Source organism: Delphinapterus leucas, chromosome 6, assembly GCF_059928025.1.
Source record: "Delphinapterus leucas isolate spDelLeu-1000000601 "Yukka" chromosome 6, BTC_Dleu_Yukka2, whole genome shotgun sequence".
Lineage (NCBI taxonomy): Eukaryota > Metazoa > Chordata > Mammalia > Artiodactyla > Monodontidae > Delphinapterus > Delphinapterus leucas.
The window spans coordinates 69,891,434-69,905,195 of NC_143134.1; the positions used below are offsets into that span (position 1 = coordinate 69,891,434).

The 13,762-nt window shown below is 41.6% G+C and overlaps 1 protein-coding gene across 1 annotated transcript in view; it reads right to left on the minus strand.

The window, feature by feature from the left end:
- RCL1 (RNA terminal phosphate cyclase like 1) overlaps nucleotides 1-13,762 on the minus strand; it is a 57,004-nt gene that overhangs the window by 25,253 nt on the left and 17,989 nt on the right. The window contains exons 4-5 of the mRNA XM_022573635.2: nucleotides 8,514-8,588; nucleotides 7,445-7,569 (exon numbers count right to left, since the gene is read on the minus strand). Of these exons, the coding sequence (XP_022429343.1) occupies nucleotides 7,445-7,569; nucleotides 8,514-8,588 (200 nt within the window). The remainder of the gene's footprint in view (nucleotides 1-7,444; nucleotides 7,570-8,513; nucleotides 8,589-13,762) is intronic.

Consider the following 13,762-nt stretch of genomic DNA (forward strand, 5'->3'; position numbering starts at 1 on the left):
CCACGCTCACCAATACGCCCTCTAACCCGTCCTTCTGCATAACCCACTCACCCTGTCAATCCACACCCAGCCCTGGATGAAAATGGCCCTCTTGCCTCCTCTACTTCTCCTTCTAGGCTGCCAACTGCTGCTGGACCCACGGCCATGCAGCTGGCACCATGATAACATTTCGCTTCAGCTGAGCCCTTATTGAAGTCCCACAGCCTTTTTCTTATCTTTAGTTACTATGGGCACCCCACCCCCAATAGTGGCCCCTATGCCACTGTGACAGCACATCTTTACCACCCCTGTTACATTCCCTTATCATACCCGTGCTGATCCCCTTATCCTAGAACCCACCCTAACTCAGTAAAATTGAAAACTCCTCCCACTGGCTTCCAATCATCGTCAGACTGCTCCATCCTTACCATATACCTGCCATTTTCAACCCATCCCCTCTCAAACAATAATAAAAATAACAGCAGCCACAACTTATGAAACACTTACTTATATATCACCCCAGTGTCTTGTATCATACATCTATTACCTCATTTAACCTTCTTTACAGCCCCATACAGTAGTCGTAAGCGGGCCCAATGATAAATGTGTCAAGCAAGGCTTGGGGCCAAACATCTCCACCAGTGAGTGGCAAAGCCAGTTAGAATCCACATTTGTGTGACTCTAGTACCTGTGCTTTAATCACCTTGTTACCTTGCTTTATCAGTCTCCCTCTCCCATATATAAATCTACTTTACCCAAGCTACAAAAATACTCAAATCATCACCAACCTTTTTGTTAAAAAGGAAGGGAATCTTCTCAAGTCTCTTCCTCAAGTCACCACCTTATCTTTCCTTCTATTCTCTTTCTTGTCAAAGTTCTTGAAAGAGTGGCCTCTGCTCTTCACCATTTCCCTCCATCACCCTGCAACCGAGAACTGGTTATCTGGCCTCTGCCTCTACCACCCTCTGGAAAGAGCTCCCAGGGGTATCAGTGGCAGCCTGCTGTGAGTCCCTCAGCTTGCCCCCCAATCCTAATGCTGACTCCTCTGAGCCCTTCTAAGGCGCTGACCTGGGTGGGCTTCCAAGAAGCTACATTTTCTTTTTTACCTCTTTTTAGGAAAAAAACGATTTGCAATTTATTCGTAAACAAAAAGTTAACATCCCTGCTAAACACAGACTTTCCCTCACCAACTTCCCTTCATCAGTTTGTACAGGAAAAGCAGAATAAATGCTTGTCTCTACCAATTTTCAAAAGAAAGAGTTGATTTCCAAGTGTGATGAATAAAGGTTTATTTTTTTTAAGTATCATAATTTATTTGTGGATGTAAACTTATTTAATGTGTTTCGATCGACTGTAATTGTTCCTATTGGTGGTTGGATTGTCCCACCTTTGGCTAGTAGGAGCCTCTTCAAGTTGGCTTCTGTGTCTAGTTGACATGACTCTAGTAGCCTTTGACAGCTTCCTTGATTTCTGGGAATTTTACTAGATATTGTCAAATTCTTAACCATAGGGGTTATACTGTCTCACCTTCCCACCAGCCTTTCAACAGAATATGATGTCAAACTTTAGTTTTTTACCAGTCTGATTAGTGAGAGATGGTACCTCATTGTAGTTTAAAAATTTTTTTTTATTTTTATGTATTTTTTTAAATGAAATATAGTTATTTGATTTCCTTATTCTCCTCTCAACTCTCTGATTTTCCCTAGTCTTCCTTCCTGGGGGCACTTACTTTGCTTTTGCTTTCAAGTCTTAGTGACTTCTCATGGTTCCACCCTCCTCCCTGCCTTCTACATGGTACCTGACTCCAAATCTTTCATTTCTAGCTCTCCTGGCCCCTCAGTTACAGTTCTACATTCCTAACTTCTAATAAGTCCTTTCTAGACTTATCCACTTACCTACCTGGGACCACCAAACCCAACATGAATAAAACTAAACTTATCTTCACCACCACCCACACGGCCACACCCCACTCCAAACATTTGTAGCTTCTATCTGAACAAAATATTTCTATTCAGGTGCATAAGTGAGAAACATCAAAGTCACACTCAAGGATTCCCTGTTCCTCTAGCACAGACCCAGGTGATCGCTGCATCCTATCCATCCTGCCTCTAGGACCTCCATAAACTAGCAGCCCTCACCTGTCCCCCAGCCCCTACCCTCACCGGCTCTCTTTAGGGCATGATAATTCCCCACTATCTTTGCCTCTAAGTGATTGCCATCAGGTGATTAGATGGTTTTTTGTTTGTTTTTTTTACTTGCACCTAACAAAATTTCTACAACGAGCCAAAAATAGCCAAAAGTTCTTTCGGTACCACCAGTTATCTGCTTGATGTGAAAATTCTCTCTCCAAAATAAGATTACTGACTCTGAATGAAGGTCGACTCCTCGGCACAGCCTCCCACCTTTACAGGCTCCTGCCCCAACTTTTTGTCCCATCTTCTACTACCAAACACCCCTGACTGACCTGCATTCAGGCCACACCACGTTGCCTGCCACTCCCCAGAACCACTGTGCACTGCTCCCTCCACACAGGCCCACATTTCTGCCTGAAGAACTCTGCCTTCTTTGCCCCATTTTACAAGCCTTTATTCTTCAAGGCTCAGTCCAAATGCCCTGTCCTCTCTATAGGAAAAAGCAGAGGTTAAAAGCCTGGGCTTTTAACAGAGACAGGGTTCAAATCCCAGCTCTACCATTACTAGCAGTATGACGTGGGAGCAAATTCCTTTTGAAGCCTCAGTTTCCCCATCTACAAAACAGGATGTAAGAGAATTCAAACTCACTTTGAGGCTTAAGAATAAAGTATATAAAATATAAATGTATTAAACTCCACAATCAAAAGACATAGAGTGGCTGAATGGATAAAACAAGATCCAACTACATGCTGTCCACAAGAGACTCACTTTTGATATAAGGACATAAATAGGCTGAAAGTGAAGGCACAGAAAAAGATATTCCATGCAAATGGTAACCAAAGAAGAGCAGGGGTGACTATACTTATATCAAACAAAATAGACTTTAAGCCAAAAAAGACTTCAAAGTCACTAGAGACAAAGGTTATTATATAACAGTAAAAGGCTCAATTGAACCAGAAGATATAACAGTTATATAAATACATGCACTCAACATCAGACCACCTAAATATATAAAGCAAACATCCACAAATCTGAATGGAGAAATAGACAGCAATGCAATAATAAGAGACTTCAGTACCCCACTTTCAATAATGGATAGAACAACCAGAAAGAAAATCAGTAAGGAAACAGCAGACTTGAACACTATAAACCAAAGAGAACCAACAGACATATACAGAACATCCAGCCACCAGTAGCAGAATACACATTCTTCTCAAGCACACGTGGAACATTCTCCAGGATCACATGGTAGGTCACAGAACAAAGTCTCAACAAACTTAAGAAGGATGAAATCACCCCAAGTATCTTTTCCAACCACAATGGAATGAAACTAGATATCAATAACAGCAAGAAAATGGGAAAATTCAAATACATGAAAATTAGAAACATGCTTCTGAACAAATATTGGGTCAAAGAAATCAAAAAGGGAAATTAGAGCATATCTTGAGACAAATGAAAACAGAACAAACCAAAATTTATGAAATGCAACAAAAGGAATACTAAGAAGGAATTTTACAGTGATAAGAGCTTACATTCTTTCTACAAAAGAAGAAAGATCTCAAATAAACAGCCTAACTTTACACTAGAAAAAGAAGAAACCACATTCAAAGTTAGCAGAAGATCAGAGTAGATATAAATAAAATAGAAAAACAATAGGAAAAAAATCAACAAAACAGCTGATTTTTTGAAAAGATAAACAAAATTGACAAACCTTTAGCTAGACTAAGAGAAGACTTAAATAAGTAAAATCAGAAATGAAAGGAAACATTACAACTGATGCCACAGAAATTGAAAAAGATCACAAGGGACTATTATGAATGATTATATGCCAACAAATTGGACAACCTAGAAGAAATGAATAAACCTAATACCTATCAAGTCTGAATCAAGAACACAGAGCTTGAACAGACCAATTACATGTAAGGAGACTAAATCAGTAACCAAAACTTCCCAACAAAGAAAAGCCCAGTACCAGATGGCTTCAGCAGATGAATCCACTGGTGAATTCTGCCAAACATTTAAAGAAGAATTAACATCAATCCTTCAACTTCTAAAAAATCAAACAGGAAAAACTTCCAAACTCATTTTGCAAGACCAGCATCACCAAAGCCAGACAAAGACAATACAAGAAAAGAAAACTATAGGCCAACATCTCTGATGAACATGCATGCAAAAAACCTCAACAAATATTAGCAAACTGAATTCAACAGCACATTAAAAGGATCATACACCATGATGGACTGGCACTTATCCCTGGGATGCAAGAATGGTTCAACAAATGCAAATCAATCAATGTGATACACCACATTAACAGAATGAAGGATAAGAATTACATCATTGTCTCAATAGTTGCAGAAAAAGCATTTGACAAAATTTAACATTCTTTCATGACAAAAACTCTCAACAGGGGCTTCCCTGGTGGCGCAGTGGTTGAGGGTCCGCCTGCCGATGCAGGGGACGCAGGTTCGTGTCCCGGTCCAGGAGGATCCCACATGCTGCAGAGCAGCTGGGCCCGTGAGCCATGGCTGCTGGGCCTGCACGTCTGGAGCCTGTGCTCCGCAACGGGAGAGGCCACAGCAGTGAGAGGCCTGCATACCGCAAAAAAAAAAAAAACTCTCAACAAATTAAGCATGGAAGAAACTTACCTCAACACAATAAAGACCATATATGAAAAGCCCAAAGCTAACATCATCTTTAATGGTGAAAAACTGAAAGTTTTTCCTATAAGATTTAGAACAAAGCAAGGATTCCCACTCTTGCCACTCCTATTCAACATAGTACTAGAAGTCCTAGCCAGAGTAATTCGGCAAGAAAAAGAAAGAAAAGGCATCCGAACTGGAAAGGAAAAAGTAAAATTATCTGTTTGCAGATGACATGATCTTATATGTAGAAACCCTAAAGAATGGATCAAAAAAAAAAAAGAAAAATTATTAAAACTAATAAATGAATTCAATAAAGTTGCAGGATACAAAATCAACATACAAAAATCATTTGCATTTCTACACACTAACAACAAACTACCTGCAAAGAAAATCAAGGAAACAATCCTATTTACAATAGCATTAAAAAAAACTTAAACACTTAGGAATAAACTTCACCAAGGAAGCTAAAGACTTATACACTGAAAACTATAAAACACTGATGAAAGACATTTTAAAAGACTCTTTAAATGGAAAGACAGTCCATGTTCATGGGTTGGAAGAATTATTGTTAAAATGTCCATATTTTCCAAAGCAATCTGCAGATTCAATGCAATCCCTATCAAAATCCCAATGTTCTTTTTAATAAAAATAGAAAAAAAAAATCCTAAAATTTACAAGGAACCAAAAAGGAATCCAAATAGCCAAAGCAATTTTGAGCAAGAAGAATAAAGCTGGAGGCATCACAGGTCCTGATTTCAAAATATGTTACAAAGCTACAAAAATCAAAACAGCATGTCATTGGCATAAAAACAGACATATAGACCAATAGAACAGAACAGAGGGCCCAGAAATAAACCTATGCATATCTGGCCACCTGATCTTCAACTAGGATGCCAAGAATACACAATGGGGAAAGGATATTCTCTTCAATAAACAGTGTAGGGAAAACTGGATACCTACATGCAAAAGAATGAAACTGGACTCATCTTACACCACATACAAAGATGGACTCAAAATGGACTAAAGACAAACATAAGACTTGAAACTGTAAAACTAGAAGAAAACATAGTGGGGAAGATTTTTAGCTTTGGCAATGATTTCTTGAATACCAAAACACAGGCAAAAGAAACAACAAAGTGAAAAGGCAACCTATGTAATGAGAGAAAATGTCTGAAATTCATATATATGATTAATACCCAAATATAAGACACTCATACAACTTAGTAGCAAAATAAACAGACAACCCAATTTAAAAATGGGCAAAAGACCTGAACAGACATTTCTCCCAAAAAGACATACAAATGCCCAACAGGAACATGGAAAGGTACTCAACAATCACTAATCACCAGGGAACTACAAATCAAAACCATACTGAGATATCACCTCACCCCATTAGGATGGCTATTATCAAAAAATAAATAAATAAATAACAGGTATTGGTGAGAAAAGGGAATCCTTGTATACTGTTAGTGGGAATATAGGTTAGTGTAGCCACTATGGAAAACAGTATGGCGATTCCTTGAGAAATTAAAAATAGAACTAACCATTTGATCCAGCAATCCCACTTCTGGATGTATATCAAAAGGAATTGAAATCAGGATCTCAAAGAAATATACACACATTTCAATACTCTTTTCAGCATTATTCACAATAGCCAAGGCATGAAAGCAACCTACATGTCCATTGACAAACAAATGGATAAAGAAAATGTGATATTTGCATGCAATGGAATATTATTCAGTCTTAAAAAAGGAAATGCTGTCCTTTGTGACAACATGGGTGAACCTGGAGGACATTATGCTAAATGAAATAAACCAGACAAAGAAGAACAAATACTACATGATCCCATTTATATGAGGAACCTAAATAAGTCCTAGAGACCTACTGTACACTGTAATGCCTGTATTCTATACTTAAAAATTTGCTAGAAGGGTAGATCTTATGTTAAGTGTTCTTATCACAAAACAATTAAAATTTTAAAAATGTAAAATAATAAAGACGGTGAAAAGAAACTTTTGGAGGTGATAGATATGTTTATGGCACTGATCATGTTGATGGTTTCACAGGTATATACGTATCTCCAAATTCATCGTGTTGTACACATTAAATAAATACAGCTTTTTGTATGTCAATCACACCTCAATAAAGTGGTTTTTAAAAAATAAATTAAGTATATAAATTATCATAGTGCACAAAGAGCAAGCACTTAATAAATGGCAGATGTTATTCATTATTATTCATTCCTTCCACATCTTCCAGACAAATTTGCTACTCTTTACTCTTAGCTCCCCCAACCCACTGCACATCATCTATATCACTTTACACATTATAGCAGAATTATGTGTTTGTATATTTGTTTCCTTCACCAGACGATGAGCTCTTCTGAGGGAGGAACTGCGATGCATTGGTGGCCCCCAAATCGAAGCCCTCAGGATAATGTCACCTACAGTGGAGCTGTTTGCTTAAGTGTTAACTGAAAAAATAAATGAATCAATCAGTCAATCTAGTTATGGTGAGGCAGGTAATAAAATATCCTATCTCAGCCAATAATTATAAATTAATTATTAAGACTTTTCCAAGATTGTTGTCTAAAATGTAAATAACCCTGGGAAGAAGTAAATCGTTATGCGTTATTCTTATCTTAGGGAGGCAAGAAAAAAATAAGAAATCTGAAGCAAATGCAAAGGATACGCCATTCCTCTGATACGTTTGATCTTTCCTGGATCTGTGAGCTGAATGGGCTTCAGGACCTTCCTTACAGGACATGAGAAAAACACTTCGCCTCCTCCTCCAGGGAGCATTCCCCGTCGCACAATCTGCACCAAGTGAGAAAGAAGAGGTGAGGGTTCAGTAGAGTGGATGACACCCAACCTGGCTGGTTTACACCAAGAATGAAAACCACCATTAGAAAGCAGCAAGCTCTTTCATACACAACTTGTCAATCCCTTCAAGATGAACAGCACCTGATGTTAGCTCCACAGGGACATGTGTTAAGCAAGGAGACTGTGTGGTATGTCGGAAAGAGCAGTGGACACAGAGCCTGCATGGTCCAGTCAAAGCCAGACAGGTCACTTCACCACCAGAACCTGTTTGTTCAACCTTAAAATGAGGGACTGGCCTAGTTCATCAGCTTGTCCCACTTCTTAACCATCAGGAACCCTTTTCTCCTTCTCTGGAATTAACTGATCTATCAAAACTCTACATTATTAAGTAAAAATGAAGTCATTTTCCTTGTTTAAAAACATCATTTTAAAAAATAGAGATGCTAAACAGCTTAAGATATCCAGTGTTATCACATTGGATTGATGTAATTCCCTTAAATAGCAAACAAACAGATGCTTAAATTACTTCGACTAAGTTTTGAAAGTAACGTACTAAAAATTCTCAGGGACATTCACGTTGGGAGGCTCCGGACACAAATTAAGATAAATGATCTAGATCAGAGAGGCAGCATGGTCAGAATCCTGGCTCTACTACTTATTAGCTGAGTTGTTATGAGCCAAGGAATTAATACATGTAGAATACTTACAACATCGCCTACCACGAAGTAAGTGCAGTATAACTGCTGGCTACTCCTGTCATTACTAAAGGGGCCCTTTCAGCTCAAAGTCTGCAATGTTTGGTTCATGAATCCTGTGGGTCTTCTAATAAATGGCGACTGCAAATGTGCCACACACACGTGAGGCATATAGCTCTTCCAATGAGTTGGTAAGAAAATCTTTCACACTGGTATATACCACTAACAATTGTACATTCTTACCTTTAACTCAAACGATTCACCATCAATCCCAAACTGTTTCAATAGAGGGAGCGCTGTTGCCTTAAGAACATCAACCTGTAGAATTATTTCAGAAAAAAAAAAGCTTAGTTAAACCTTGAGAGATGGAAAGAAGAAAGAGCCCGCGAAGCAGGTGAAGGCTTAGCCTCCAGGTAGATGAAGCAGTCTAGTAAAGAGAAAAGAGGCTGGCTTACAACTGAGGGTGTGGGCCGGCTCTGCTCCCGAGTATAGACTGTGACTTTATAAGCCACTGGCTCTTGTGGGCCCCTTTTCCACATTTACAATATCATACACCTACCTTATGAGTCATCATGAGCATCACGTGCATCAGGCAAAAAGCACCAAGAAACTGCTGGGCTCATACAGAAAACAGAGATCTGTGCTCAGTCTTAGTAAGTATAAACACTATGCAAGAAAATCACCTGTTTTAGTATTCTTTTTCCAACATGACTGTTTAATGTTTAGAGCTGGTGGCACTCGAGACTAAAGCAAATCAAATGAACTATTCAACCTAAGAGTCCTACCTAAGAATCCTGCTGACACCCACCACAAAGGCATTTAAAGGTGGTGATTCTACAAAGCAGTGAGGGCCTCGGGGGAAGGACAGCCTCAAACTGCACGAAGCAACACAAACCCCAAAGTGCAATGACAGCATCCACAGTTGATGACAAGACAGTGCCAAGTGTAACTGTTATCTCCTCCTCAATCAAAACCCCTTCTTGTTCATTTGTGGATTGCTCATAGAGGATAAGGTGACATTCAAATCAATGGAAACTTGCGAAAGAACAGCAATCCCTTGCTTGTTCCCAATGGAACAAGAGATGTTTCTCGGCCCTGCGGGGGCTGACTCTATAGCAGGAGGCGCTGAGGGCACAAGCGGCCCAAGCAGAGGCTGCAGGGAAAAGCCCTGATCCTGGCCCAGGCTCTGTCTCCAGTTAGCTGCGTGGCCTCAAACAAGAAAATCTCAACTGTCTAAATTTCCTTGTCTCTAAGGTAAGGAGCTCAGCCTGCCTGTCTCCGAGTTGCTACCAACTCTAACGTGCTAAGGGTCAATAGAACGATACTCCAGCAAGTCTTTACAGCAGAGAATGCGCCCCAGCTAAATATTCTCATATCAGAAAATTAACCAGAGGTAGCAATGACCTATGAAGCCTAGGAACATGTTCAGCATGGATGAGGTGGGGCAGAAGTAGTTACTGGGAAAATTCATTAAAGATGAGCTGAGCTCATTTCAATTAAATATTAAAGCTACACACACCCACAAACTTAAAATATGCATTTGGGATTGCCAGAACCAAGATGAATCAGTCTAGGCTAGTGTTAAGGGCAGTTGGGGAGAAGGCCAAGCCAGATTCTGGAAAATGTGAGGGCTGCAAGAATGCAGGACACTCTTGCCCACATGACTCCTGGAACTAGGCAGCCTCCAGCTCTCTTGGGGAAGAGAAGCGCAAGAGAACAGAATATCCCTTCAGGTCATCCTACTTACACCTGGAGCCATAAAGGATGAGGTCAAATTGACTCTGAGGGTCAGCCAGGAGCCCAAGTGTAACTCCAGATGTGGTCCTGTCTCCTAAGTCACTCTCCATCTGACATGGAAGGCAGGCAACTCGGTTTGGTGTGACAATGGCTGGAAAAGCAGTTGTGGGCTGAAGCCCCACTCTGCCTCTTACCAGCTCTGAGACCTGGACATTACCTCCCCAAGGCCTCGGCTTCCTGCTGTATAAAGAGGGGCTGGACTGGACAAGTTCCATAGCCTCCCCTGGCTCCACACACTGGTTCTAGCAGGGCGAGGGTGGTCTGTAGGTTTTGCTTAACGGAAACTGGGCTGTGACTCTGTGCTCAGAGAGGAAAGGCAGAAGTCTGACCCAAGTAGAAGCTCAGGGCAAAGGTGTCACCCTTACAGTCCAGTCAGTCAATCAACAGGTAGAAATATGATCAGGCCGCACCAAACAGAAAAAGGGGAGCAACCTGCTCTTCAGTTCCCTTGTCTGAAACAGTGATAAGAACACCCACCTCCTCTCACAAATCAAATAAATATGGATACAGACTTAAGTATACCTAGAACAGTGCCCAGCACACAGTAGACTTCTTTACCCTTTCAGGACAGTACTAAAAAAGAATGGACTCTTCACACACCAAATGGCCAGCTGTTGGCACCAGTAAATATCTACTGGGGGCTCTAATATCAAATCACTGAAATTCAAAGGAGACCTCCTAGAAGTTTTCTTCTCAAAATTTCTCCCCATTTCCTATCTTTTTGACTCCAAGGAAAAATGTCCCTACCCCTTTATACGGCACATCCCATTGCTGCCGCTTTCAACTCTCATCCTTGTTGGATGTCTGCAGAGCTACCCTTATTAAATCCCCCTACCCTTTTTTTTTTTTTTTTTTGCGGTACGCGGGCCTCTCACTGTTGCGGCCTCTCCCATTGCAGAGCACAGGCTCCGGACGCGCAGGCTCAGCGGCCATGGCTCACAGGCCCAGCAGCTCCGCGGCACGTGGGATCTTCCCGGACCGGGGCACGAACCCGTGTCCCCTGCATCGGCAGGCGGACTCTCAACCACTGCGCCACCAGGGAAGCCCCCCCTACCCTTTTTATTTCAACTCTTTCCTTCTCCATTACACCTTCGCCTCAGCCTACAAACAAGTCCAAGTTTTGTTCGTTTAAAAATTCCCAACCTCAGCTCTTAAGGAATCATCCTATCTAACTTCTGGAAGAATCTCCTAACCTTCCATGGTTCTATTTCCTACTCATTCTGAACCTGTGCCTGCCCTTGCATTCCAATGGCACTGCTCTCTCAAAGGTCAATAAAACTTCTCACTGCTGAATCTCCCTGCCCAATTCCAACTCAAATCCTGCAAAGATTGACTCTTGGATCATCCCTGGCTTCTCAGAATTCAACTCCTGCTTGGCTTCTCCAAATACTTCTATCTCCACAGTCACTGTCTGCAGCTCCTCTTCCCCCAACTGACACCTTACACACTCATTCATCTTCTTTATTATTCTCAGTCCCTGGAACCATGGGGCCAAAATTCTACTGCCCACAGAGGCCAAAAAGGGAAGTTAAATGAATGATGAGGTCAGCTAAGACCTGTATGCAGCTGAAGATCTCATGCCTCATCCAAAGAGGGCAGGTGCTCCTCAGCTCCAACAGATGGCTGTCGTGGAGAAATAGCCATCCAGCGCTGCCACACCAACCTACTACCATGTAAACTCTGGGGTTTCAAACATGAACAACCAATTCAGATACACACACCACCACCACTACCAGCACACTGTACAGGCCAAAGGAAAAACACCTGTCAGATTAACTGAGCCAAAAAGCCGCCAGTGTTCAGTCTCGGCACTGGTCAATCTCGGTCTCCTAGGGAATGAAATGTCAGTAGGTAAGATCCTGATGACCTATCTCTGAGGCTCCAGACAATAATTTCCAACTTTCAACTGGACATCCCCTAGGGATGTCCCACCAATATCTCAGGAAACAGGACTAAAATCAAACACACCATCCATCACCCCACCACAATTTTCCTCTTTCTGATCACTATCCTTCAAGTCAACCAGGACAGAAATCATGGAGTTATTTATGATCCCTTCCTCCTATCCCATCTCCAATTAGTTATATAGTTATGAAGTCCCTCCCTCCACACTGCCCTTCATATCTGTCCCTACCCTTCCACTCCCCTCTGCATAATGTTCAAATCAGTTGACACCTCTGCAATTCATCCTTCTCTGAACCTCCATAGTTACCTTCCTAAAACCATGACTGACTCTGGGGCTTCCCTTCCTCCAGAAAGCCCTCCCTAGCCCTCAGCACTTTGCTTGTGCTTCTACCAGAGCCCAGAGGTATTCAGCCTTGTAGCCTCCCTAGCTGTGTTCACAGCTGTCCACCCCATGAGACCACGTTCCCTACGGGCAGAACTCATCGTATTCATCCTTGTGTGCAGACAGTAGATGTGGACATAAACTGATGGGGAAACCACACATTAAAGAGAAAGTTCAAAATGAAGAAGCCACAGGTTGAAGAAGTTACTCTTTATCCGGGATTAGATGTATTTATTTTATCCTGGGCTGGAGCCAGGTACTAACGAAGGTCATTTTAGTCATGCAGCTAGCAAAAGCAGAAAGTCCTGTGGCATGTGAAAACAAACAAACAAAAAAAGGTTTTTAATACTCTGCAAAAAAAAGAATTAAGTACCCTTTCTAGGGAATTCATCAATTAATCTTTGTCACTGTTAATATGTAAATTTTAATACTGCCAGTGATAAAAGCTTTTAAGATCACTGGCAATTACAGAAAGAGAACAAAACTGGGACACACAGTGCCAGCGTCTCCTGTCTGCTTCAGGGCCTTTTCCCAGCATTCAAGGCACCTTCCCCTTCCCATCCCAATTGGAAATGGTAGAGATCTCCTCTCATACTTTTAACTGAAGGACCCATTTCCTAGAATCTTCTGGAAAAAAGCAATCATTTGAAATTACTTTAAAATTCTAAACAGTTTATGCAACATTCCTATACAGCTAAGAATTTCAGATCTTGCACTGTACTCAGGATCCTGAGAAGAGTTTATGCACCTGAATTCAAGAATTGGGGAATAATTCTCTTAATGCCTAAGAACATATTAACTGTGTTTATACCCTAGTCAGTGCCCTGGTAAATACCAGCAGTCCCCACTTTGGGGCTAACTGCACCACCTAATTGGACTTCCCTGATTAGGGAAGCCACACACTTTACGTTCTGCCTCAGAAGCCACCCCTTCAGTGGTCTTGGTCCAATGTCTGCAGAGGTGAAGATAAGCGTCCTCAGTGGGAACTTCACGTCATGGCCCTCAGCTTGAAGACAGCTTCTCTGAACAGCAGAGCAGCCGAAGGGAGGGATCGTTGCCCCACTACGAGAGGCCTAAGGCAGGCCTGCTCTAATCAGTTAATCTCCCTCACCTTCTGCTTCACCCTCCCACACACACATACAAAACAAACCCATCCCAGACTGGCATTAAGACAGCTGTGGTAGCCACAATGACTACTCTATCTGTATATTAAGCTATCCTCCCTACACAGGCAGGAAAATTAGCACGCTTAATAAGAAGTGTGCTGGTGCCCCAAAACTAGCAACGCTCATATATACCTTCCCTGCCCTTGTGCCCTTTTTCTATGCCTGCAGACTCTTCTCAGGAGAAGGAAGTCCTAAAGTGTATGGCTGAAGCCTGAGTCCAGATCATGCTGCAGCAATGCCAA